At 52.7% G+C, this 27770-nt stretch overlaps 2 protein-coding genes across 2 annotated transcripts in view; one reads left to right on the top strand and one right to left on the bottom strand.

Annotated features, from left to right (window-relative positions):
- DDOST (dolichyl-diphosphooligosaccharide--protein glycosyltransferase non-catalytic subunit) overlaps nt 1-27770 on the top strand; it is a 321069-nt gene that overhangs the window by 240115 nt on the left and 53184 nt on the right. The gene's annotated exons all lie outside the window — the stretch shown is intronic.
- Nucleotides 1-27770, bottom strand: part of VWA5B1 (von Willebrand factor A domain containing 5B1) — an 84446-nt gene that overhangs the window by 41142 nt on the left and 15534 nt on the right. The window contains exons 6-12 of the mRNA XM_060202399.1: nt 26255-26379; nt 22819-22995; nt 21479-21589; nt 14377-14579; nt 13690-13804; nt 9384-9569; nt 3821-3935 (exon numbers count right to left, since the gene is read on the bottom strand). Coding sequence (XP_060058382.1) covers nt 3821-3935; nt 9384-9569; nt 13690-13804; nt 14377-14579; nt 21479-21589; nt 22819-22995; nt 26255-26379 — 1032 coding nt within the window. The remainder of the gene's footprint in view (nt 1-3820; nt 3936-9383; nt 9570-13689; nt 13805-14376; nt 14580-21478; nt 21590-22818; nt 22996-26254; nt 26380-27770) is intronic.

Genomic DNA, 27770 nt, shown 5'->3' with positions numbered 1-27770 from the left:
GTCTCATCTGGTCTTATAGCTCATGGAGATTGGTCTCATCTGGTATTATAGCTCAGGAAGGCTGGCCTCATCTGGTCTCTAGCTCATGGATACTGGCCTCATCTGGTCTTATAGCTCATGGAGTCTGGCCTCATCTGGTCTTATAGCTCATGGAGACTGGTCTCATATGGTCTTATAGCTCATGGAGGCTGGTCCCATCTGGTCTTATAGCTCATGGAGACTGGTCTCATCTGGTCTTATAGCTCATGGAGACTGGTCTCATCTGGTCTTATAGCTCATGGAGACTGGTCTCATCTGGTCTTATAGCTCATGGAGACTGGTCTCATCTGGTCTTATAGCTCATGGAGACTTGTCTCATCTGGTCTATAGCTCATGGAGACTGGCCTCATCTGGTGTTATAGCTCACGAAGGCTGGCCTCATCTGGTCTTATAGCTCAGGAAGGCTGGTCTCATCTGGTCTTATAGCTCACGGAGACTGGCCTCATCTGGTCTATAGCTCATGGAGGCTGGTCTCATCTCTTCTTATAGCTCATGGAGGCTGGTCTCATCTGGTCTTATAGCTCATGGAGACTGGTCTCATCTGGTCTATAGCTCATGGAGACTGCACTCATCTGGTCTATAGCTCATGGAGACTGGCCTCATATGTTCTATAGCTCATGGAGACTGGCCTCATCTGGTCTTATAGCTCATTGAGACTGGTCTCATCTGGTCTTATAGCTCATGGAGACTGGTCTCATCTGGTCTTATAGCTCATGGAGACTGGTCTCATCTGGTCTATAGCTCATGGAGACTGGTCTCATCTGGTCTTATAGCTCAGGAAGGCTGGCCTCATCTGGTCTATAGCTCATGGATACTGGCCTCATCTGGTCTTATAGCTCATGGAGTCTGGCCTCATCTGGTCTTATAGCTCATGGAGTCTGGCCTCATCTGGTTTTATAGCTCATGGAGACTGGTCTCATCTGGTCTTATAGCTCATGGAGGCTGGTCCCATCTGGTCTTATAGCTCATGGAGACTGGTCTCATCTGGTCTTATAGCTCATGGAGACTGGTCTCATCTGGTCTTATAGCTCATGGAGACTGGTCTCATCTGGTCTATAGCTCATGGAGACTGGCCTCATCTGGTCTATAGCTCATGGAGGCTGGTCTCATCTGGCCTTATAGCTCATGGAGACTGGCCTCTTCTGGTCTATAGCTCATGGAGACTGGCCTCATATGTTCTATAGCTCATGTAGGCTGGCCTCATCTGGTCTTATGGCTCATGGAGACTGGCCTCGTATTTTCTATAGCTCATGGAGACTGGTCTCATCTGGTCTGTAGCTCATGGAGACTGGCTCATCTGGTCTATAGCTCATGGAGACTGGCCTCATCTGGTCTATAGCTCATGGAGACTGGTCATCTGGTCTATAGCTCTTGGAGACTGGTCTCATCTGGTCTATAGCTCATGGCGACTGGCCTCATCTGGTCTATAGCTCATGGAGACTGGTCATCTGGTCTATAGCTCATGGAGACTGGTCTCATCTGGTCTATAGCTCATGGAGACTGGCCTCATCTGGTCTATAGCTCATGGAGACTGGCCTCATCTGGTCTATAGCTCATGGAGACTGGTCATCTGGTCTATAGCTCATGGAGACTGGCCTCATCTGGTCTATAGCTCATGGAGACTGGCCTCTTCTGGTCTATAGCTCATGGAGACTGGCCTCATCTGGTCTTATAGCTCATGGAGACTGGCCTCATCTAGTCTTATAGCTCATGGAGACTGGCCTCATCTGATCTATAGCTCATGGAGACTGGTCTCATCTGGACTATAGCTCATGGAGACTGGTCTCATCTGGTCTATAGCTCATGGAGACTGGCCTCATCTGGTCTTATAGCTCATGGAGACTGGCCTCATCTGGTCTTATAGCTCATGGAGACTGGTCTCATCTGGTCTATAGCTCATGGAGACTGGCCTCATCTGGTCTTATAGCTCATGGAGACTGGCCTCATCTGGTCTATATCTCATGGAGACTGGTCTCATCTGGTCTATAGCTCATGGAGACTGGCCTCATCTGGTCTTATAGCTCATGGAGACTGGCCTCATCTGGTCTTATAGCTCATGGAGACTGGTCTCATCTGGTCTATAGCTCATGGAGACTGGCCTCATCTGGTCTTATAGCTCATGGAGACTGGCCTCATCTGGTCTATAGCTCATGGAGACTGGTCTCATCTGGTCTATAGCTCATGGAGACTGGCCTCATCTGGTCTTATAGCTCATGGAGACTGGTCATCTGGTCCTCCCTTCATCTCTTGTGCTTTCTCCTTCCACCCTTCCCCAGCTCCTCTGCAAGCACACTAGTGGTGTCAGCAGTGTCCTTTGAGTGTCCTCGGTGCCTCTCCCCTCTCTTTCCCTTTTGCCCTCTAAGACGCTGTGTTCTCATGGGTCCTTGCCTGTTTCCATTACCAGAAGTGATTTTCCCAGGGTCCCTCATGCTTGTCAGACTCCCTGTGGTCCCTTTCATTCTGATTTCTGTCAGCATTGATATCTACTGTCTCTCTCACAAGAGCTTCTCAAAAACAGGTGCTGTCTTTGCCTATTTTTCTTCCTGATTCACACTATTTTATTTCCTTATTTCTCTTTCTTTCTTTCTTTCTTTCTTTCTTTCTTTCTTTCTTTCTTTCTTTCTCCTCTTCCCTCCCTCCCTCTGTTCCTTCATTCCTTCCTGCCCTTCTTTCTAACAGAAATTGAGAGTGAAGGTGGAGATAGAGAGGGATAGAGAAAGAGGGATACCTGCATCACTGCTTCACCAGTTGTGTAAGTCCCCCATGCAGGTGCGCACAAGTGGCTTGAAACCAGGCCTTTTTTGCATGATGATGTCACTATTCTATGCTACATGGCACCATGTGGCCCCTATCTTTCTATTTTTCTTTTTAAATTACTGGTATAATAACCATTTCCAAGACTATAGGATTACAGGGTGAAACTTCCTGATTCCCCCATTACTAAAGTTCAGTCACCCTTCAGCCTTTGTGCCCCCCACCCCCGGGAAAACCACCACCGTCGTCACAGCCTTAGAGACAGCTTGGTCACCCTTTTCGTAAGTTTGCATGTATCCATTCCCTGCATCCATCTGCGAGTGGGGACGCCCTTGCTGGACACAGGCTGACTGAGTGATTGCTGCTTTGCTCACTGTGCTCTGGACACAGGCTGACTGAGTGACTGCTGCTTTGCTCACTGTGCTCAGTACTCAGGCTTTGTAGGCAGCCAGTCAACATCTTCAGAAGGGAAAGGCCAACACCAGGTGGAGTGTGGAGACAGACAGCTAGTCTTTATTCTCCTCCAGCGTTATCATAGGTGCTAGGTGCTAGCACTGGGAACCCACTGCTCCTGGCAGCCATTTTTTCCATTTTGTTGGAGAGGACAGAGAGAAATTGAGAGAGGAGGGGAGAGAGAGGGAGAGAGAGAGAGAGAGAGAGAGAGAGAGAGAGAGATGCCTGCAGACCTGCTTCACTGCTTGTGAAATGTCCCCCTGCAGGTGAGGAGCTGCAGGCTGGGACCCAGATGCTAGCACAGGTACTTGTGTTTGGTACCCTGTGCATTGACCAGCTGCACCATGCCCCCCACCCCCAGCTATCTTGGAACCTCTGGGACCCGCCTCCATCATGAGCTTAGTTAAACTGCTTTAAGCGTCAAGCCTCAGGTTTCTAGACTGTGGACTACTTCACCCCCCCCCCCATGCACCGCTAATTCTCTAAGAAGAGCTGATGTAGAAAGAGCTTAGGCATGGAGACATGCCAGCCGGGCCCCTTGGAGAAAGAAGCGACCCAAGGGCAGCGGACTAACCAGAACTCAAGGCGGCGTCTCCACTGGAAGGCTTGGAGCCTCTGACCCGCCACAGGCTCACGGGGGTCCCTGCACTCTGGGCGCAGTCGCCACTGTCTGGGCTGGGCCCCTCCTCCTGCAAATGGTAGAGAAGGAGCTGGTGGAGTCCTGGGGGTGCAGCCTGCTGTGTCTTAGCTGCCTGTCCTGGAGGGAGGGAGGAGAGAGGGGGAGGGAGGGGAGGGGTGGGGGAGAAAGAGAGAGAGAGAGGGGGATAGGGAGAGGGAGAGGGAGGGGGAGAGGGAGAGGGAGAGGGAGAGGGAGAGGGAGGGGGAGAGGGAGGAGGAGAGGGAGAGGGAGGGGGAGAGGGAGGAGGAGAGGGAGAGGGAGAGAGGGAGAGGGAGAGGGAGGGGGAGAGGGAGAGGGAGGGGGAGAAGGAGAGGGAGAGAGGGAGAGAGAGGGAGGGGAGGGGAAGGGGAGAGAAAGAGAGAGAGGGAGAGAGAGAGAGAGAGAGGGAAAGAAGAGAGAGAGAGGGAAAGAAGGAGAGAGAAGGAGGGAAGGGGGAGAAAGAGGGAGAGAGAGGGGGGAGGGGGAGAGAGGGAGAGGGAGGGAGAGAGGGAGAGGGAGAGAGGGAGAGAGAGAGGAGAGAGAGAGAGGGAGGGAGAGGGAGGGGGAAAGGGAGAGGGAGAGAGGGAGAGAGAGAGGGAGGGAGAGGGAGAGAGAGAGGAGGGAGAGGAGAGAGAGAGAGAGGGAGAGAGAGAGGAGAGAGAGAGAGAGAGAGAGAGAGAGAGAGAGAGGAGGGGGCTGGGTGTGATGCATCCTTGGAGCAGGGGCTGTGAGAGGAGACATACACACACAGGTTGGAAAAATTGAGAGAGAATTCTGTTCCAGAGAAGGGTAATGGTGCTGACTTCACATCATGTAGGTTGCTGGCACTGCTCTTTAACTTGCTTAAACAATATATAGAAGATGGAGGGAGAGAGACACAGAGACATGTGGCCCAGCTTCACCCCTCCTGGGGCTTTTCCCGCAGGTGGGGACCAGGGGCTCAAACTGGGTCCTTGTGCACTGTGACGTGTGCAGTTAGTCAGATGCACCCTGCCTGGGCCCAATTTACTTTTCTTATTTGAATATCTTAAAGTATTGGGTGGGGATGACAGCATAATGGTTATGCAAAAAGGCTCTCGTGTCTGAGGCTCCGAGGTCTCAGGTTCAATCCCCCGCGCCACCATAAGGCAGGGCTGAGCAGGGCTCTGGTTAAAAATAAAATAAATGATTATAAATATCACTCCTGTCTCCAGATAGGAAACCAAAACCTACACTAGGAACCAACCACCTGGCCCTCCCATTCCATACTTCCTTACAGAAAGGTAAAATACATTAAAGGACTTTGAAAATTTTTTCTGTTTTACATAAACTGGACCATATAACTTACACTGGCCACTACCTTGAACCTTTCTCCCTTCCTGCAGGCATTTTGGCTGTCCCGACACTTTGACACCTGGCTGTACAGATTCTGGCACCTCTTGTAAGTGAGCATCTTCCTGTAGGGTTAGTTAGTCTTGCTTCCTGACAGTTGCTCCAAGTCCTAGGACCCAAGTCTGTGCATTGTTTATAAAACATTGTTTTATTTTTTTTTCGTGGTACCAAGGGTGTGATGCACGTACACGCATGGTGAATCCACTCTTTCTTGTGGCCATTGCTTTCTATCTCTCTCTTTTTCCTCCCCCTTCCTTTCTTTTATTTGACAGGGTAAAGAAAGAAAATTTGGCTAGAAGTGGGAGAGGGAGAGGGAGACACCTGCAGCCCTGCTCCACTGCATGTGAAGCACCCCGGCCCCTCCCCTGAAGGTGGAGACTGGGGCTTGAACCCAGGTCCTCATGCAGGATAGTATGTGCTCACTGGATGTGCCACGGCCTAGCTTCTCCCTACATCACGTTGATCGGTGTGTCTTTCTTACGAGGGACTTCCTCTCCTGTACTAGACCACGTTCCAGGGGAGCTGTGGAGAGCCCCCTCACACCAGCCGGCTCTGCCTCCTTCTTACTTGTGTTGGGAGGATATGTAGCCAGTCTCTTGGGTTGAGCAGAAAGGGTCCGATGGCTTTTCCAGGCTCTTCTGGCAGGTCAGTTCTGGAGTGGCTCCGCCTCCCAGACCTCCAAGATGGACAGAAACCTTGACTGGTGTTTTGCTTGTTGTTTTCTCACCACACTTGAATCCTGCTCTCCACAGCACGTCGTCCTGACTGTTTCCTGCTTTTTATCTTGATGCCTTTCAGCCACCAAGGTGCAGACACCACTAGGATTCCACCCTGAATTCCCTGGGCAGACACCCTCACCCATGTGTCCTGGAGTCTCCCCTCTCCAGAGCCCTGCCCCACTAGGGACAGACAGACATAGGCTGGGGGTGTGGATCCACCTGCCGACACCCATGTCCAGCGGAGAAGCAATGACAGAGGCCAGAACTCCCACCTGCTGCTCCCTATAAAGAATTTGGGTCCAGGCTCCCAGAGGGATAAAGAACAGGGAAGCTTCCAATGGAGGGGATGGGATATGGCACTCTGGTGGTGGGAACTGTGTGGAATTGTGCCCCTGTGATCTTACAGTCTTGTTCATCATTGTTAAATCACTAATAAGAAGAAAAAGAAAGGGAAAAAAGAGATTCTAAGGCATCCAGAAAGCTAGGTGTTTTATGTAAAGCTAGCTGTTGTCTTGAAACACTGAGAACACACTTCACACACTTCTGGGTGCAGGATTGTGAACACAGAGCAGGGTTGCCCACTACTCCTCACGTCTCCTGCCTGCTTCACTGGGGCTCAATGGTAACAGCATCCTTCTCGGTGTCCAGCCCTTTGACAGACTGGCCTGTTCTTACCAGAAACTCTGTCATTTCACTAACATCTCATAAAAACTGCAGCAAAGATGGGCGCGAGGAATCACATCATTGCAAGACTGGCCAGCTCCTCATGGGGCGCGAGCGCTTCCACACTACGATCATCATCTCTGGCATTATGCTATTCCACTGCAGAATACTGTGCCCCAGGATGGTTCCGTAGCCCCCATGTCTACTTGGTCGATTCCAAATTATATTCCTCCATGAGGATCATTTCTGGAACCATCCGTTCCACCCCGGTTCCATGGCTGCCAGTTCTTAGCAACATCGCCCCGCCAGATATTCGTCGGGATGCGGCATCATCTAAGTTCATTTCCCACGTCTACGCTAGACCGGACCTGCCAATATACGCGGAGATCTTCGCCCACCCTGTTCAACGCTTGACGTCTCGTCACCCAATCTGGTCCCCTACGCCTACACTGAACTTCTCTGTTCCAGTCTCCTGGAAACAGAGCTGGCAGTCAGCTGAGGTCAAGAACAAACACCTCATCACAGACCCCTGCAAGCGTCAACCCGGCTTTGACCTAGCACGTTATGATTGGGCCCTCCTCAATCGCTATCGAACAGGCCATGGCCGGTGCGCCGCTGTGTTCCATCGCTGGGGAGCCAGAGACGACCCGAACTGCCCCTGCGGCTCCAGACAGACTATGACCCACCTAGTCAACGACTGCCACCTCTCCAGATTCAAAGGAGGTCTCGAAACTTGACATCAGGCTCAACCTGACGCTGTTGACTGGCTACGGAAGAAGGGCAAACGCTAGAAGAACCAGAGCCGTGCTCATCTTGGGCTCATGGTGGTGCTGGAATTCCAGTCTAGGATCTCAGAGCCTTGGGCATGAAGGCCATTTGCATAACCACTGTGCTACATGTTCTTGACCCTGTCCCTTCTAATTTAATAATGATTAACAAGATTGAAAGTTAACAGGGACACAATTCCACACCTTTTTCATCACCAGAACTCCACATCCCAATCCTCTCCACTGGAAGCTTTCCTGTTCTTTATCCCTCTGGGAACATGGACCCAGGATGATTATGAGGAGCAGAAGGTGGAGGTCTGGCTTCTGTCATTGCTTCTCCGCTGGACATGGGCGTTGACAGGTGGACCCACACCCCAGCCTGCTTCTGTCTGTTGACCCTTGTAATTTTTACAGGTCCATTTTTATCCCTGCCTGTTCCTGCTAGATACACATGTTAGAACAAAACAAGATGAGAAGTCCCTTGAGGGGAATGGAGAAGCCCGCTCCCTGAGGAGAGACCAAGCAAGGAAACGGCGTCTGTAGCCATAGCCCACATTTTCAGCGAGAATCCCACCTCCTTTTGAAAAAAATCTCACTTTTTATCCCACTCTGCCACTGAGTCCAAGAGAATTATTCCCCGTGAATAAACAAAACACAAACTCACATCAGGAGCTGTGCTCTGACAGGGGTGTTTGTGGAAAGAAACCAGAGTCCAGTTATTCTGAACTGAGTTGTTCTTCTGAATCACTCTGCTGAGTTCATAGAGAACGCAGACTTCAGGTGCTCGCCAGATGTTCACTTAGTATCTCTGGGCTGGACCTAAGACTCTGCATTTTCAGTGAGTCCACTGGCAGGTGATCTTGAGGACAAACTACTGAAATGCTACCGTCTACCCAAGTCATGTCACTGTGACCAGATGCTTGACACCTGGACCGCTCACCTGTAAGACAAGGCCCAACTATTTCTAGCTGCCACAGACTCTCCCTTTTGGCCTCTTCCTTCCTTCCTTCCTTCCTTCCTTCCTTCCTTCCTTCCTTCCTTCCTTCCTTCTTCTTTCTTTCTTTCTTTCTTTCTTTCTTTCTTTCTTTCTTTCTTCCTCTCTTTCTTTCTTTCTTTCTCTCCTTCTCTTTCTCTTTTTCTTTCTTTCTTTCTCCCTTCCTTTCTTCTTTCTTCCTTCTCTTTCTTTCTCTCTTTCCTCAGGGTTATCACTGGGGCTTGGTGAAGGCATTATAAATCCATCGTTCCTGGTGGACATTTCACCCTCCCCCCATTTTTATTGGATATGATAGAAATTGAGAGAGGAGGGGGAGGTAGAGAGGGAGGGAGAGACGGAGAGACACCTACAGACCTGCTTCACCACTCGCGAAACTTTCTCTCTGCAGATAGGTGTTGGTCTGCTTCTAATTCTGCTTCTAAAAACCCCTCCTGTTTCATTGGTTTAATCCCCCTGCTTAACACTGTGTTCTATTTACATAACCACTGTTAACTAAGCACCGCCCTGCCTGCAGGGCACTGGTTCAATCCCCACTGGTTCATGATGCCTTTTTGCTCCGCCCCCTCTCCTTGTCACACCCTGATTTTCACCAGTCTCTTTTCGTTCCACCCTCTCTACCTCACATCCTGTTTCCACCCTACTTGGCGAGTATATATAAGGACAGGATAGTGATTATATATAGTTTAGATGGCTTAGATTGTGCTGCGTTCCACATGAATAAAGAGATACTGCGTACAGCTCAGCCACGAGTCCCTGGTCGTCTGTCTCCCGCCCGTGAAGCCAGCCCAGCAGGTAGGGACCAAGGACTCCAACCCAGGCCCTTGTGCACTTGGCGTGTGCACTCAGCTGATGTGCCTCTGCCTGGCCTCTGATGCCACAGTCTCTCTAGGGATCAGCTTGTGGGCATGGGCTGCGGACCCCTCCCGCCCGCCCTCATTAACTGTTGAAACTTCCAAGATACATACCGATCGGGGATTGGAGAAGTATGAGGAAACATCACACACGATGCCGTACCCCACCAGCCGTTCTCCAGGGAAGAGGGAGCTGGTGCTGATGGGTGAGATGAGGACTTCGGTGGTCTCAGGGAAGATCCAGTCCACAGTCACGTCACTGAGGACCGGAGCCATGGCCTTCTTCAGAGACTTAACCATCTGTCGGGAGGGTCAGAACACAGGTGGGGGGGGGGGTCTGTGTGAACAGGGCCCTGTGTGGGGGAGGGAGGACACCAAGACTAGGTGAGGTGAGTCAGGGACAGATGTGGCTAGTGGAGAAGTGTCTGTTTGGGGGGTTTGCCTAGCCGTCCACCCGCCTGTGAACTTCTTCATTTTTTTGCCTCTAGGGTTATTTATTGCTGGGCTCGGTGCCTACACCATGACTCCACTGTTCCTGGAGGCCATTTTCCCCCCTTTGTTGATCTTGTTGTTGTAGCCTTGTTGTGGTCATTATTGTTGTTCTTGATGTCATTCACTGTTGGATAGGACAGAGAGAAATGGAGAGAGGAAGGGAAGACAGAGAGGGGGAGAGAAAAACAGACACCTGCAGACCTGCTTCACCACCTGTAAAGCATCTCCCCTGCAGGTGGGGAGTCGGGGGCTTGAACCGGGGTCCTTACCCTGGTCCTTGCGGTTTGTGCCATGTGTTTAACCTGCTGCACTACCGCCCGACCCCCTGTGAACTTCTTTTTAAAAATATTCTATTTATTTATTGGATAGTGACAGAGAAATTGAGAGGGGGAGGGGTTATAGAGAGGGAGAAAGACAGAGACACCTGCAGCCCTGCTTCACCACTCCTGAAGCTTTCCCCCTGCAGGTGGGGGCCAGGGGATTTGAACCTGGGTCCTTGTGCACTGTAATGTGAGTGCTTTAGCCGGGTGAGCTACCACCTGGCTGTTCCCATGAGCTTCCTAGACACGTCTATGTACTAGAGCATTCTTGCTGTCACCTACGTCAGCTTCCTGTTTTAGAAGAAGGAAATCCGACGTGCACATCAAGGCTGCAGCTAGCCTGGGCCACACAGAGAGCTTGGATCACCAAACGGACAGGAGAGTGACACTGGGCACGTTCCTGTGCCTTCCTGGGCCTCCATATCTGCTGCTCCATAATCCTGAACTCTCCATGGAGCCAGACTGTCTGCAATACTCAGAGCAGAGCAGCAGTGGACAGCAGCTGGGGGTCAGAGCAGAGCAGCATGGATGGCAGCTGGGGCTCAGAGCAGAGCAGCAGTGGACGGCAGCTGGGGGTCAGAGCAGAGCAGCAGTGGACGGCAGCTGGGGGTCAGAGCAGAGCAGCATGGATGGCAGCTGGGGGGTCAGAGCAGAGCAGCATGGATGGCAGCTGGGGCTCAGAGCAGAGCAGCATGGACGGCAGCTGGGGGTCAGAGCAGAGCAGCATGGACGGCAGCTGGGGCTCAGAGCAGAGCAGCATGGACGGCAGCTGGGGCTCAGAGCAGAGCAGCATGGACGGCAGCTGGGGCTCAGAGCAGAGCAGCATGGACGGCAGCTGGGGCTCAGAGCAGAGCAGCATGGACGGCAGCTGGGGGTCAGAGCAGAGCAGCATGGACGGCAGCTGGGGCTCAGAGCAGAGCAGCATGGACGGCAGCTGGGGCTCAGAGCAGAGCAGCATGGACGGCAGCTGGGGCTCAGAGCAGAGCAGCAGTGGACAGCAGCTGGGGGTCAGAGCACAGCAGCAGTGGACGGCAGCTGGGACTCAGAGCAGAGCAGCAGTGGATGGCAGCTGGGGGGTCAGAGCAGAGCAGCATGGATGGCAGCTGGGGCTCAGAGCAGAGCAGCATGGATGGCAGCTGGGGCTCAGAGCAGAGCAGCATGGATGGCAGCTGGGGCTCAGAGCAGAGCAGCATGGGCGGCAGCTGGGGGGTCAGAGCAGAGCAGCATGGACGGCAGCTGGGGGTCAGAGCAGAGCAGCATGGACGGCAGCTGGGGCTCAGAGCAGAGCAGCATGGACAGCAGCTGGGGCTCAGAGCAGAGCAGCAGTGGACAGCAGCTGGGGGTCAGAGCACAGCAGCAGTGGACGGCAGCTGGGACTCAGAGCAGAGCAGCAGTGGATGGCAGCTGGGGGGTCAGAGCAGAGCAGCATGGATGGCAGCTGGGGCTCAGAGCAGAGCAGCATGGATGGCAGCTGGGGCTCAGAGCAGAGCAGCATGGATGGCAGCTGGGGCTCAGAGCAGAGCAGCATGGGCGGCAGCTGGGGGGTCAGAGCAGAGCAGCATGGACGGCAGCTGGGGGTCAGAGCAGAGCAGCATGGACGGCAGCTGGGGCTCAGAGCAGAGCAGCATGGACAGCAGCTGGGGCTCAGAGCAGAGCAGCATGGACGGCAGCTGGGGGTCAGCACCGTTCAGCCAGTCTCCTCAGATGAACTGGGTGGTGGCGGAAGAGTCACGCTCTCATATCTCCTTCAAGAGAGACCCTTCCTTTCTGCGGCGGGCACAGAGCACTCATGGTCTCCGGCTGCAGAGTCCCAGCTTTGAAGAGATGGCGGCCGAGCTTCAAAGCTGGATCGCTGTCTCTTCAGAGCCCAAGAGGATGACCAGTCACGGCGACCATGGCCACGGCTCAGCCCAGCACAGGCTACCGGAGCCTCGCGACATCGGTTTGCTTCTGGCGGCCTCCTTTGTCACGGTTGTCTTGCTTGTTGCTCCTTCTTCCTTTTCACTTCTCCAGATGCCACCCCTTCTGTGCTGCCAACTCCAGCTCTCTCTCTCTGCTCCCTGGAAGACCAGGCTTGACATGAGGACTTGAAGGGTGGCCCTACCGGTGGCCACTGTACAGGAAGTGGAGCCATCACCAGTGATGGTGCCGGAGAAGGAGAGAAGAGGCAGCATCCTGGATGGCTGGGCCCCTGAGATTCCTTGGAGCCAGAAAAAAATAACTCCAGATACAGCCCTACATCCCTGAGGGCAGGACGTCCCTCACAGCCTTCATCAGGTCCCATCAGTGAGTGGAGTGTGTCTTCTTCTAGCGTTTGCCCTTCTTCCGTAGCCAGTCAACAGCGTCAGGTTGAAAGCTGTCAGGAGCTGCTTGTTGCTGGCTTTGAAAGTGACTGGGATCCATGTGGATTCAGTCGGCTAGGAAGGATCGTCAGTTTCCTACAGGATGCACCACGAGAAGGTCGATCCAATGCATCCCAGTGGAGTGTGTGATTCAGAGTCAAGGCACCAGGGTGTCCGTGCCCCAAGGTTGCTTTGTTGTCTCCACCTCTCTGACTCACTCTGAATGGCTGGCTGTGTGACTGCCTGGGCCTGCGGGTCCAGACCAGGAGGGAGGAGGCCCTGGGCCTGGGGGTGTCAGATCAGGAGGGAGAAGGCCCTGGGCTTGCGGGTCCAGACCAGGAGGGGGAGGCCCTGGGCCTGGGGATCCAGACCAGGAGGGGGAGGCCCTGGGCCTGGGGGTCTAGACCAGGAAGGGGAGGCCCTGAGCCTGGGGGTCCAGACCAGGAGGGAGGAGGCCCTGGGCCTGGGGGTGTCAGACCAGGAGGGAGGAGGCCCTGGGCCTGGGGGTGTCAGACCAGGAGGGGGAGGCCCTGGGCCTGCAGGTCCAGACCAGGAGGGAGGAGGCCCTGGGCCTGGGGTGTCAGACCAGGAGGGAGGAGGCCCTGGGCCTGGGGTGTCAGACCAGGAGGGAGGAGGCCCTGGGCCTGGGGGTGTCAGACCAGGAGGGAGGAGGCCCTGGGCCTGGGGTGTCAGACCAGGAGGGAGGAGGCCCTGGGCCTGGGGGTGTCAGACCAGGAGGGAGGAGGCCCTGGGCCTGGGGTGTCAGACCAGGAGGAGGAGGCCCTGGGTCTGGGGGTCCAGACCAGGAGGGGGAGGCCCTGGGCCTGGGGTGTCAGACCAGGAGGGAGGAGGCCCTGGGCCTGGAGTGTCAGACCAGGAGGGAGGAGGCCCTGGGCCTGGGGGTGTCAGACCAGGAGGGAGGAGGCCCTGGGCCTGGGGTGTCAGACCAGGAGGGAGGAGGCCCTGGGCCTGGGGGTGTCAGACCAGGAGGGAGGAGGCCCTGGGCCTGGAGTGTCAGACCAGGAGGGAGAAGGCCCTGGGCCTGGGGGTGTCAGACCAGGAGGGAGGAGGCCCTGGGCCTGGGGTGTCAGACCAGGAGGGAGGAGGCCCTGGGCCTGGGGGTGTCAGACCAGGAGGGAGGAGGCCCTGGGTCTGGGGGTGTCAGACCAGGAGGGAGGAGGCCCTGGGCCTGCAGGTCCAGACCAGGAGAGGGAGGCCCTGGGCCTGTGGGTAGAGCCCAGGAGGAGGAGGAGGCCCTGGGTCTACCTTGGGCTGCAGCCGCTCCCCTGCCTTCAAGAACTCAGCGCTGCCCTTGGACACGGTGGCCAGTCCTCTCACCAGTCTGTGGCAGACACGGGGCCCAATTCCAAAGCTGTAGCACCTGTGGGAAGAGGAAGAGAGAGGCTGCCGCCTCTGTGCCCTGACAGGGAGAAGGACGGAGTGTGACCTGGCAGTGGAGGGAGGAGTAGGGGAGGGCTGTTAGTGGGCCTCTCTTTATTATTGTTATTATTGTTTTAATTTATTATTGGATAGAGACAGAAACTGAGAAAAGAGGGGGAGAGAGAGAGAGAAGGAGAGAGAGAGAGACCTGCATCCTTGTTTGACCGCTTGAGAAGCTTTCCCGCTGCAGTTGGGGAGCCAGGGCTTGAACCCGGGTCTTTGCACACTGTCTTGTGAGCGCTCAACTAGGTGCTCCACCGCTAGGCCTAGCACTGGCCTTTCACTCATGCACAGCCCAGGAGTCCCACCCGGCACAGACGCAAAGTGCCAGGCAGGTCTCCTGACCCTGGGGGGATCTGCGGGGCTGCCGCTCCCCAGGCCTGCTGAGGGAAGGCGGGCTCTGATCAGTCTCTCTAGAGGCCATGCAGGCTGCGACCCGTCTCCTCCCGGCACCCCACTGCACCCTCAGCCCAAGGGAGGCAGGAGACAGCCCTCGCGGCAGCCTGTGCAGACCTGGTGGAGAAGGCGTGGTTTCGCACCAGCTCCAGCACCTTCCCTGTGTTGCTCACGGCGCCGTCTGTGATCAGGAAGAGCAGGCGTGGGTGGCCTCGGTGCACGGGCTGCCGGGTGACCCACTGGAGCGGGGAGAGGATGTTGGTGCCCCCCAGGTCGGCTTGCATCCTCTGGATGCTCTCACAGGCCAGGGCCAAGCTCTCCTGCAGAGAAAGGCCACAGGTAGCGGCCAGATTCCCTGGCGTCACCAGACACAGTGGGGACTCCAAGCCCCTTGGGAGATCGGTCTTTTGGTTCCAGGGGCCGGGCGGTGGTGCACCTGGTTGAGCACACATGTTACAGTGCACAAGGACCCGGGTTCAAGCCCCTGGTCCCCACCTGCAGGGGGAAGCTTCACGAGCGGTGTCTCTGTTTCTCCCTGCCCTCTCAATTTCTCTCTGTCTCTATCCCAAAACAAATAAATGAAAGTATCAAAAACATTTCTGTCTCCTTAGCTCTTACTCCTTTATCACTGGGCTTGACTGGTGTCGCCCATATCTGCCTCCTGCACTGGGGGATGAGGTGGTCAGCTACTCTGTGTGAGTCTGTCCAAGGAGACCTCCCTCCTGAAAGCCACTGTGCCTGGAGTCTGGTGTGCCACCTTGGCAATCCTCCCAGGCTCCTCTTTAAAAACATAAACATGCCTCAAGGGGATGACACACTGGGGGCCGGGCAGGCACACCCAGAGGGCACACATGTTGCAGAGCAAAGACCTGGATTCCAGCCCCCACCCCCGCCTCAGGGAAGCTTCGTGAGTGGTGAAGCAAGTCCTGCAGATGTCTCCCCCTCTCTGTCTCTTTCTCCCTTTTCTGTTTTAAAATTGTTTTATTTTTTTTAATTTATTTATTGGGGAATTAATGTTTTATATTCAACTGTAAATACAATAGTTTGTACATGCACAGCATTTCCCAGTTTTCCATATAACAATACAACCCCCACTAGGTCCTCTGCCATCCTTCTTGGACCTGTATTCTCCCCACCCACCCACCCCAGAGTCTTTTACTTTGGTGCAATATGCCATTTCCAGTTCAGGTTCTACTTGTGTTTTCTCTTCCTATCCTGTTTTTCAACTTCTGCCTGAGAGTGAGAACATCCCATATTCATCCTTCTGTTTCTGACTTATCACGCTTAACATGAAATTTTCAAGGTCCATCCACGATTGGCAGAAAACGGTGAAGTCACCATTTTTAATAGCTGAGTAGTATTCCATTGTGTATATAGACCACAACTTGCTCAGCCACTCATCTGTTGTTGGACTGTTTTGGCTGTTACAAATTGTGCTGCCAAATGTGTACACAGATCTTTTTGGATGGGTGTGTTGGGTTCCTTAGGATCTATCCCCAGGAGAGGAATTGAAGGATTATAGGGCAGGTCCATTTCTAGCCTTCTGAGAGTTCTCCAGACTGCTCTCCACAGAGGTTGGACCCATTGACATTCCCACCAGCAGTGCAGGAGGGTTCCTTTGACCCCACACCCTCTCCAGCATTTGCTGCTGTTACCTTTTCTGATGTGTGACATTCTCACAGAAGTGAAGTGGTATCTCATTGTTGTCTTGATTTGCATTTCTCTGACAATCAGAGACTTGGAGCATTTTTTATGTGTTTCTTGGCCTTTTGGATCTCTTCTGTGGTGAATATTCTGTCCATGTCCTCCCCCCATTTTTGGATGGGGTTATTTGTTGTCTTGTTGTTGAGTCTGGCAAGCTCTTTATATATGTTGGTTATTAAACTCTTGTCTGATGTATGGCATGTAAAGATCTCCTCCCATTCTGTGAAGGGTCTCTTGGTTTGGGTAGTGGTTTCTTTTGCTGTGCAGAAGCTTTTTAATTTGATGTAGTCCCATAGGTTTCTGCTTGTCTTAGTCTTCTTTGTAATTGGATTCATTTCATTGAAGGTGTCTTTAAAATTTATGCGGAAAAGAGTTCTGCCAATATTTTCCTCTAAGTATCGGATAGTTTCTGGTCTAACATCCAAGTCCTTGATCCAACTGGAATTTACTTTTGTATTTGGTGAAATACAGTGGTTCAGTTTCATTCTTCTGCATGTTTCAACCCATTGTTTCCAACACCATTTGTTGAAGAGACTCTGCTTTCCCCATTTAATAGTCTGGGCACCTTTGTCAAAGATTAGATGTCAGTAGATGTGGGGGCTTACTTCTGGGCTCTCAGTTCTATTCCACTGGTCAGTGTGTCTAGTCATGTTCCAGTACCAAGCAGTTTTGATGATAATGACCCTATAATACAGTTTGAGATCTGGGAGTGTGATGCCTCCGGTTCTGTTCTTTCTTCTCAAGGTTTTTTTTTTGGCAATTGTAGGTCTTTTCTGGTTCCAGATAAACATTTGTAGCATTTATTCTATTCTCCCAAAAATGTGTTTGGGGTCTTGATGGGAATAGCATTAAATTTGTAGATGGCTCTGGGTAGTATATTCATTTTGATGATGTTAATTCTTCCAAACCATGAATATGGAGTATCTTCCCACTTCTTTGTGTCTTTTTCAATTTCCCTGAGTAGTAACTCATAATTTTTAGTATACAATTCTTTCACTTCTTTGGTTAGGTTTCTTCCTAGATATTTTATTGTTTTTGTTGCTATAGTAAAACAAAGTGATTTCTGGATTTCATCTTCTTCTAACTTAGTGTTTGCATAGAGGAATGCCACTGACTTTTGAATGTTAATTTTGTAGCCTGACACCTTACTGTATTGCCTGATGATTTCCAAAAGCTTCTTGCTGGATTCCTTAGGTTTTTCTATGTATACTGTCATGTCATCTGCAAATAGGGAGAGTTTGACTTCTTCTCTTCCAATCTGTATGCCTGATTGCTATGGCAAGAACTTCCAACACTATGTTGAATAGTAATGGTGATAGTGGGCAGCCCTTTCTAGTACCTGATCTGAGGGGAAATGCTTCCACTTTTTCACCACTGAATATGATGGTGGCTGTAGGTTTGCTATATATTGACTCCACTATCTTCAGGAATTTTCCATCCATTTCCATCTAAACATTTTGTAGTGTTTTGATCATAAAGGGATGTTGTATTTTGTCAAAGGCTTTCTCTGCATCTTTTGATATGACCATGTGGTTTTTGGTCTTGCTTTTATTGATGTGGTGGATCACGTTGATTGATTTACGCATATTAAACCAACCTTGCATCCCTGGGCTAAACCCCACTTGGTCATGATGGACAATCTTTTTTAATATACTGCTGTATCTGGTTGGCTAGAATTTTGTTCAGTATTTGAGCATCTGTGTTCATCAGAGATATTGGTCTGTAGTTTTCTTTTTTGGTTGTGTCCCTGTCTGCTTTTGTTATCAAAGTGATGTTGGCTTCATAGAAACTGGAAGGGAGTATTTCAGTGTCTACAGTCTTCTGGAAGACTTGAAAAAGTAGAGGTATTAGTTCTTTGAAGGTTTTGTAGAATTCATTTGTAAAACCATCTGGTCCAGGACTTTTATTCTTGGGAAGGTTTTTGATAACTGTTTCAATTTCATTAGCTGTGATGGGCCTGTTCATGTTATTGACTTCCGCTTTACGTAGATTTGGAAGTTGGTAGGTATCTAGGAAATCATCCATTTCTTCCAGGTTCTCTAGCTTGGTGGCATATAGTTGTTCATAGAAGTCTCCCATGATATGCTGAATTTCTGTGGTGTCTATTGCGATATCTCTTCTTTCATTTAGTATCCAATTTATTTTGAGTCTTCTCCCTTTTTTGTTTTGTGAGTCTGGCTAAAAGTTTGTTGATTTTGTTCACTCTTTTGAAGAACCAACATTTACTTGTGTTGATCTTTTGTATGGTTTTCTTATTCTCAATGTTACTTATTTCTGCCCTTGCTTTAATTATTTCTTTCCTTCTGGTTGCTTTAGGGTTCCTTTGTTCTTCTTCTTCTAGGTCTTTAAGATGTGCAATCAGGTTGTTTTTTTTTGTGCTTTTTCTTCTTTCCTAGTGTGTGCTTGTATGGCTGTGAACTTCCCTCTCAGTACTGCCTCAGCTGTGTCCCAAATATTTTATAGCTTGTATCTTCATTTTCATTGAACTATCACACATTTTTATTTCTTCTTTGATTTCCTCTTTGACCCAGTAGTTGTTAAGTAGTGTACTGTTTAGCTTCCACATTTTGGGACTCTTACTAATCTTTTGTTGATTGTTAAGTGTTAGTTTAATTCCACTGTGGTCTGAGAAGGTGCTTGGGATGATTTCAATGCTCTTGAATTGGCTGATGCTGTCTTTGTGGCCTAACCTATGGTCTGTCCTTGAGAGTGACCCATGTGGAGTTGAGTAAAATGTGTATTCCAGTTTCTTGGGGTGAATGACTCTGAAAATGTCCAATAGTTCCAGTTTATCTATCTCCTTATTATCTCCCTCATGTCTTTATTGATTTTCTGCCTGGATAATCTATCAAGTTGAGAGAGTAGGGTGTTGAAGTCCCCTACTATGACTGTGTTGCAGTTAATATATTGTTATAGCTCTTTCAGTAGAAGTTTGATGTATTTAGATGGCTTCTCATTGGGTGCATAGATGTTAATAATTGTTAAGTCCTCTTGACTGACAGATCCACTGAGCATTAAGTAATGTCCATCTCTATCTTTTCAATTTTTATGTATTTTGAGGTCTATCATGTCAGATGTGAGCATAGATGTCCCTGTTCTTTTTTTGTGGTTCATTGGCTTGTATGATAGTTTTCCATCCTTTCACTCTGAGTCTGTATTTGTCTTGTTGACTTAGGTGGGCTTCTTGTAGACAGCATATTGTTGGGTTGTGTTTTCTGATCCAACTTCCTACTCTGTGCCTTGTAATAGGTGAATTCAGGCCATTAGCATTAATTGATATCAAAGATTTAAGATATTTTCATGCCACTCTTGTAGATTTTTAGAGTGTTCTGATAGCCCCTAAGCTTCCTGCTCTGATAGGGAGGTCGTTGGTGTGTCAGGAAGAACACTGGACTTGAAATCATTCAGACTGAGTCCTTGTCTGATGGGACACCAACCCCAGCAGTACTCTGAAGGGCTCGGGCTTTAGGCCCCTCCCTCTGGAGCAGCTAAACTCAGTTGTCAGGCACTTGGCACGGCTGCTGTGGCCAGCAAGGCCGGTCCTCACTCCAACCCTTCTGCTCCCGGCTCGGGGAGATGCCCGCCCAGCTCCACGCGTGGGGTGACAGCCTGCATCCAGCTTTCTCACACGTAACTGCACACCCTTCGAACTAGCAAGGCTGGGCGTTTATCCTAGGGAACCAGTCACATCTACACTGCTAAGAAGATGAGTACAGAGAGGGGAAATGAGTTAGACGGCCAGCTGGAGTGCTTTCCCGGAGTGAATGGCAGCCAGGCTGCACAGTGTGGTTCTAGGCAGTGGCCACAGCAGAGCTACAGGCTGGCACCTTCCGGCTGGGAAGCTCGCTTGTGACAGACCTTTGCGAGGAGAGGAGTTAGCACAGCGGCTCGGATGGCCTGTGCTAGGGTAGAAATGTGGAGACACACCCAAGGAGGCCTGGGGGGTTCATGCCGGACTCTAGTGGCAGGGCTTCTCATGGGGTCACAGGACGTTAACGTTCTCAGGATCTACGTTCAAAACTGTGTGACAGTTGAGATCTTTTACTTTCACCTTTTACAACCCCAGCTATTCTGATTTACAAAGTGTCCTAGGAAGGCAGCACAGTGGTAGAGTGCAGGACTTTCAGACTTCAGGCCCTGAGTTGGATCCCGACGCAGCAGATGTCAGAGTGACACTGTGTCTCTCTCCCTCCTCTGACAGGTAAGTAGATGTCTTTACGAACAGAAGGCAACGTCCCCTCTATGTCTTTCTGGCCATCTCCCTCTTATCTCTTCTCTACTGCTCTCTTTCCTTCTCTTCTTTTTCCTCTTCCTGGTCCTAGACTGTACAGATGTGCTCTCATCCTGAACATGCGCATCAGGCCACAGGCTTCTTGTTTCAAACTGTCTCTTGAGTTCTGCCCGTCCCAGGCTCCCCCTGTCAAGGGCCATGTGCACAGTGGGTCATTTCCTGTTCCCCTTTATTGTTCAGGCTTTTAGCCTCGCCGGGCCCACCATCCTCCTGGGACAGAGGCTCCTGTATCTCTCCCTCCATTCCAGCCCCTCCTCTGTTCCTACTCACACTTTGTCCAGTATCTTCTTTTATTTCTTTATTTACTTACTTATTTTTATATTTATTTATTTATTCCCTTTCATTGTCCTTGTTGTTTTATTGTTGTAGTTATTACTGATGTCATTGTCGTTGGATAAGACAGAGAGAAATGGAGAGAGGAGGGGAAGATAGAGAGGGGGAGAGACAGACAGACACCTGCAGACCTGCTTCACCACTTGTGAAGCGACTCCCCTGCAGGTGGGGAGCCGGGGGCTTGAACCAGGATCCTTATGCCTGTGCTTGCGCTTCATGCCACTTTTATTTATTTAAAAATTTTTTTATTTATTTACTCATTTATTAGAGACAGAGAGAAATTGAGGGCAGGAGACAGAGAGAGAAGCCGAGAGACACCTGTGACTCTACTTCACCGGTTGTGAAGCTTCCCCGCTGCAGGTGGGGACCAAGGGCTTGAACCCGGGCCCTTGCGCACTGTGACGTGAGCACTCAGTCAGGTGTGCCACTGCCCATCCCTCTTCTTTTATTTTTTAATTAACTACTTTTATTCAGCACAGAGCCTGTACAATGACCCCACTGTTCCAGTGGTTGTTTTACTTTTATCTTTCTGAGGGAGGATGAGACACAGAGAGGGAAAGACAGAGAGAAGGAAAGATACCCCCAGCCCTGCTCCACCGTTCTGGAAGCTTCCCCCCTGCAGGTGGGGAGCAGTGGCCTAGACCTGGGCCCCTTCGAACTTGTGTGCTCTGCTGGGTGTACCCTGATGGCCCCAGTCCGGCAGACGCTCTCACAGAGGATGGGGGTTCTGGAGTGAGAGAATTCTGGGCCGAGGACAGAGGGGCAGCACATCAAAGGTCGGCCTGTGGGCACTGTCCAGGCTCCTGATGGGCATCAGCTGCTGGCTTCTTTTCTCCACCTCGCTGCCCCTGCCACCCCCGCGCCCTGGTCCCAGCTGCCCTCCATGCTCACCTCGTTATATGTCTGGCTGGAAGGGAACAGGGTGTTAAATGTGGATCCAAAGCCGATGACATTGAAGAGACAGGCTGGCATGAGGCTCTTCAGAGCCACCAGCATGGCATCCTGGCAGGCAGAAGAAAACAAAGGCATTCCCAGGACTTTTCAGAATTCCGGAAACAGTGTGGCCTCCCGGCCCCCACACAGCGGGACCCTCAGAGGGGCTGAATGAAGGCCAGCAGGCCACCGGTCTCTGTGCCCAGCACCACCGGCTCAGCTGTGGGGGTCTGAGAGGAGCTGACCAGAGCCCGCGCTACCAGGCTTCTCATGCCAGTCGCCAGATGTCCACAGACCCACTCCACCATGGTGTTCCAGGCCTCCTATACCCACTCCACCATGGTGTGCCAGGACTCCTACACCCACTCCACCATGGTGTGCCAGGCCTCCTACACCCACTCCACCATGGTGTGCCAGGACTCCTACACCCACTCCTGGTCTCTCATACCTTTAGAGGAGACAGACAGCTGAACAGGCAAGGGAGAGTTGGGCATATCACTGAGGCAAATTAGTCTGAGTTTACGGCCCAGAGCCTGAGGAGAAGAGTTTATGGCCCAGACTCTGAGGAGGAGAGTTTGTGGCCTCCAGACTCTGAGAAGGAGAGTTTATGGCCCCCAGACTCTGAGGAGGCGAGTTTACGGCCCAGAGCCTGAGGAGAAGAGTTTATGGCCCAGACTCTGAGGAGGAGAGTTTGTGGCCCCCAGACTCTGAGAAGGAGAGTTTATGGCCCAGACTCTGAGGAGGAGAGTTTGTGGCCCAGACTCTGAGGAGGAGAGTTTATGGCCCAGACTCTGAGGAGGAGAGTTTATGGCCCAGACTCTGAGGAGGAGAGTTTATGGCCCAGACTCTGAGGAGGAGAGTTTGTGGCCCCCAGACTCTGAGAAGGAGAGTTTATGGCCCAGACTCTGAGGAGGAGAGTTTGTGGCCCAGACTCTGAGGAGGAGAGTTTATGGCCCAGACTCTGAGAAGGAGAGTTTATGGCCCCAGACTCTGAGGAGGAGAGTTTATGGCCCAGACTCTGAGGAGGAGAGTTTATGGCCCCAGACTCTGAGGAGGAGAGTTTATGGCCCAGACTCTGAGGAGGAGAGTTTATGGCCCAGACTCTGAGGAGGGGAGTTTATGGCCCAGACTCTGAGGAGGGGAGTTTATGGCCCAGACTCTGAGGAGGAGAGATTGAGGCCCCCAGACTCTGAGGAGGCGAGTTTATGGCCCCAGACCCTGAGAAGGTGAGTTTAGGAGTCCCCACCCTGAGGAGCCGAGTTTAGGGTCCCCACCCTGAGGAGCCATGTTTAAGGTACCTTGACATGGTGGATATTGCTCCCGCTCATGCTGCTGCTCCTGTCAATGAGGAAGATGAACTCGCCGTGTGTTCTCCTCAGGTTGGACTGGACAGACTCAAGGTCAGGACAGAAGTTGAGCATGATGACAGAATGGTGGGGAATGTCCTTGTGAAGGCGTTTCCGGATGAGCTCTGTCTGGAGAAGACACGGAGATTTGTCTGGGCATCAGGAGGTCCAGAGCTACTCTTGGACCTTGCTAGTCCCCACCATTCTCCAAGAGCCATGAAGTCCCTTCACATGTGCTCAAGTGATATATACATACATGCTTGCTTGCAAAGTCCATGTCTACTCATGAAATCTCCTCATACACGCTCTCAAAATCCCTCCATACGTGCTCATGAAGTCCCTTCATACGTGCTCACGAAGTCCCTTCATATGTGACGTCTCTTCATACATGATCACACAGTCCCATCATATATGATGTCTCTTCATACATGATCACACTCCCTACATACATGCTCATATTGTTCCTTCATGCATGGCATCTATTCATACATGCTCACACAGTCCCTTCATATATGACATCTCTTAAAACATGCTCACACAGTCCCTTCATACATGACATCTCTTCATACATGCACACACAGTCCCTTCATACATGACATCTGTTCATACATGCTCACACTGTCCCTTCATACATGAAGACCCTGCACACATGCTCACACAGTCCCTTCAGACACGAAGTCCTTTCACACATGAAGTCCCTGCATCATTCTCCCTTCAGCCCAGGGAGTCACGTGTGTAGCGCTCAGACTCCCTGCTCACACCGCCTCCCTGTGGAGCAGACGCGAGCTCTTGTTGCCATCCTCCGGCTTGCACATCAGCTCCCTTCCTCCCTCCCTGGTATCGTGGTTGCTGAGCCCGTGCCTGGCCTGTGTACCTGTCCGCTCGCCTGTGTCCCCTCTGCTCCCTGCATTTCTGTCCCAGCGGTCCCCGCTCTGTACTCGGGCCTGTCGCCGTCCATCCCCCCAGTTCTTCGCACCTGTTCTCCCAGTCTGCCACCACCCTCCAGATCTCACTCTCAGGCTCCAGACACTCAGCCACACCATGCCCCACCATGCCCAGTACTTGTCGCCGGGGCCATCGCTTTGTGAGGTTTTAGTTGAGGGGCTGGGTGGTGGCACACCTGGTTGAGCACACACATTATAATGCACAAGGATCTGGGTTCAAGCCCCCACTCCCCTGCAGGGGAAAAGCTTAGTGAGTGGTGAAGCAGAGCTGCAGGTGTCTCTCGGTCTCTCTCCCTCTCTCCCTCCCCCTTTCCTCTCGATTTCTGGCTGTCTCCCTCCAATAAATAAACAAAGCTATTGAAATACAATAAAATAAAATAAAGTTCTTGTTGGTCTCCAACCCTCTGCAAATTCTGACTTGTCTTGAGGACTTCTGGCCCATCTCCCTGCGTGAACTCCAGGATGACAAGGGATGTGTCCTTTCATTTATTGGTTTTTTTTTTTCCCAGAGTGCTGCTCAGCTCACGCTTATGGCGGTGCTGGGCATTGAACACAGGACCTTTGGGGCCTCAGGCATGAAAGGTTTCTGCATAACCATTATGCTGCCTCCCCAGCCCTCATTCTCAGCAAGGCTCCCCAGTGCCTAGAACAGGGCCTGGCAGATACTGGGCATTCGTGCATGTGTGGCATGGACGCTTGAGTGAGAGGATGATTCCTGCGTCTTTCTATCTGTCCCTCGCTCATTTCCACTCTCACTCTCTGCCCCCCCCCCCCGTATCTGTCTCTGTGGCATTTGGTCCCTGCTCTCGTCTGTGACAGCTTGTCCCATCTGCCTTGCCCAGTTGATGTCGCCCTCTGAACGGCTATCTCTCTGCCTGCCAAGAGACCACACTGTCCTGCCAGGAGCCTCTCGGCCAAGTGGCACTGCCAGGCCCGGCTGTCTGACGGAAATGTCCCAAATGGCAGCAGCCATACCCCATCCTCTGAGAAGCGCCATCCAGTGACAAGAAACTCCTCACTCCTGAGCAGAGCCCGCTGATGGCTGTCCTCCCAGCCCAGGACATAGAGGCCAGAGGTTTGCAGAAGCTGTCCGAGGGGGGCACTTGCTCTCTGTGCTGCAGTGTCCTCCGGCTGACTGGCGTAAGGACTGGCAGGCAGGGCAGAGGCTCAGCCTGGGTCCACCACCTCCTTGCCCTCCTGTGAGCCCCCTGGCACTCCCATCCTGACTCAGAGAACCTGGCTCCCACCTCTTTTTCCAGATGACTTTCTGGATGGTTGGCAGAGGGCCGGCTGGGGGACAGGTGTCTCCAGTGGGGTCAGGGAGATGACGTCCTGTCCACCGACTGCCCCCTTCACACCCCTCACTCCCCACTAGGCCAGCGCTCTCAGAGGCCTCAGACTACCATGGCCGTTTTAGCGGTGAGCTCTGTCCACACGCCCATGACTTTCCCCATGCCCCCTTCCCATCATCCTCTACCAGTTTGTCAAGGAGGGACGGAAGGGGCTCTTGGATCTAGTTAACACTCCCAGGTGGCTGGGGACTGATTCCTTAGCTCCACTGCCACTGAAGCCAACCGGCTTGGGGGTGTAGGCCTTCATGTTCTCCTGCAAAAGTAAGGGACAGCAGAGAGAGCATGGGGCCAGGTGGTGAGGCACCTACTTGAGCACACATGATGCTGCCCAAGGGCCTGGGTTCAAGACCCGGGGCCCACCTGCAGAGAGGATGCTTCCTGAGCAGTGAAGCAGGGCTGCAGGTGTCTCTCTTTCTCCTTCTCCCTCTCTGTCTCCTCCTGCCCTCTCAATTGCTTCCTATTAAAAAGAAAGGAAAAATGGCCACCAGGAGCAAAGATGGTTCGTGTAGGCATTAGGCCCCAGTGATAACCCTGGTGGCCATTAAAAGGGGGGAGTGAATGGGTGGAGCACGTCCCAGGGCTCAAGGACCAGGGTTCAGGCCCCCAGTCCCCACCTGCAAGGGGAAGCTTCACGAGGGGTGAAGCAGGGCTGCAGGTGTCTCTCCGTCTCTCTTCCCCTCTATCTCCCCTCCTCAATTTTTGGCTGCCTCTAACCCATGAATAAAGACAAAAAAAAAAAAGAGGAGGCGGCCACCATTTCCAGCCCTACTCTGGCATTCAGGATGCTGCTTGGGGTGCAGGACCACAGATAGGAGACGAGACAGATGGCTGCCGGGGAAGGGGCAGTGGAGACCCAGCTGTCTGTCTGTCTGTCTCCTGTCCGTGGTCCTGCGCCCCAAGCCGTGTCCTGACTCAGGCACCTTGGAAGCATCAGGAGAAGGTGGCGGGGGAGGGCGGCACCAGTATGGCTGCTGTGTCTGAACCCTCCCGGTGCCCTGGCCTGTCCCCGGGAGCTTGGGCGAGAAGGGCCGTGTGTGAAGGCCCTGCCACCGGCTTGCTCTGTGACCCCAGGCCCCTCCGCTGGCCCCTCACCTTCCGCTCTGCACTGCTGTTCTTCCTCAGGCCGCGGATGAAGTCCCCTCTTCCCTTCAGGTGCTTGGTGAACTCTCCCAGTGTCATGTCCCCCCTCTCCATCAGGACATGAGGCGTGTGGGGCTCTGCAGAGAGGGATGACTGTGTCACCATCACTGTCCAGTCCTGACCACAAGGGGCCCCAGATGTTCACTGGGGGGAGAGGAGGGGAGAGGAGGGGAGAAGAAGGGAGGGGAGGGGAGAGGAGGAGACAGGAGGGGAGAGGGGAGAGGAGGAAGAAGAGGGGATGGGAGAGGGGAGGGGAGAGGAGGGGAGAGGAGGGGAGAAGAGGGGAGGGGAGGGGAGAGGAGGAGACAGGAGGGGAGAGGGGAGAGGAGGAAGAAGAGGGGATGGGAGAGGGGAGGGGAGAGGAGGGGGGAGGAGGGGAGAGGGGAGAGGAGGAAGAAGAGGTGTGGGGAGAGGAGGGGAGAAGAGGGGAGAGGAGGGGAGAGGAGGGCAGAGAAGAAGACAGGAGGGGGAGAAGGGAAAAGAGGGGGAAGGGGAGGAGATGGGGAGGGGAGGGGAAGGGATTGGAGGGGAGGAGAAAAAGGAGAGGAAGGGAAGGGAAGGGAGGGGACAGGGGTCTCCCAGCTGGCAGGGGCGGCCTCTCTGGCTGTCCAAAGCAGTGTGGGGACACTGAGAAACTCCTCTGGGCAGGGGCTGGCACGTGGCCGCGGGCCACTCTCCCTCTCGAAGATGCTGTCTGCCACCTGTAACCCGGGTGTGCGACTGGCCGGCTGAACTGCTCCTGGGCCGGCGTGCACGTGCGGTGTGGACAGCCCAGAGTCCAGCCTGGTCTCTGCCGCCCTTGGAGGAAGCTGCGGCCCATCTGCAAAGTCCAGCTCTCAGCTCTGCTCAGTGGAGCCCCAGAGGTGACCTGAAACTTTCTTCCTTGTGCAGAGCGACAGGAAGAGAGCCTGGCACCCGGCAAGGAGTGAGCTTCATGCCCTGAGCTACCCCTGCCCATTCGCATGCCTCTAGGGGCAGATGAGTCGCTGTCTGAGTGCCCAGAGCTGCCAGGCTCTCACAGCGTCCTGCTCCGAAGGTCTCCTGCTCGGTGGAGCTGGGAATGTGTCCCGAGGGGCAGCATGGACCTTGGGGTCTCCGCAGCTGGGGTCAGGGGAGGGGCCTTGGCCAGCAATCACCAGGCTACCCAGCCCCTCCTCTCAGCTCCCACCTGAGACTTTTCATTAAAAAAATTTTTTGTTGTTTATTTTCTCTTTTGTTGCCCTTGTTGTTTATTTTACTGTTGCTATGGTTATTACTATTGTTGTTGATGCCATTGTTGTTGGATAGGACAGAGAGAAATGGAGAGAGGAGGGGAAGACAGAGAGGGGGAGAGACAGACAGACACCTGCAGACCTGCTTCACCGCCTGTGAAGCGACTCCCCTGCAGGTGGGGAGCCGGGGGCTCGAACCAGGATCCCTACACTGGTCCTTGTGCTTTGCGCCACCTGCGCTTAACCCGCTGCGCCAC

This window comes from Erinaceus europaeus, chromosome 11 (genome assembly GCF_950295315.1).
Source record: "Erinaceus europaeus chromosome 11, mEriEur2.1, whole genome shotgun sequence".
Taxonomy (NCBI): Eukaryota; Metazoa; Chordata; class Mammalia; order Eulipotyphla; family Erinaceidae; genus Erinaceus; species Erinaceus europaeus.
Note: the sequence above shows the minus strand (reverse complement) of the source record. Positions and strands in the feature narration are given on the sequence as shown.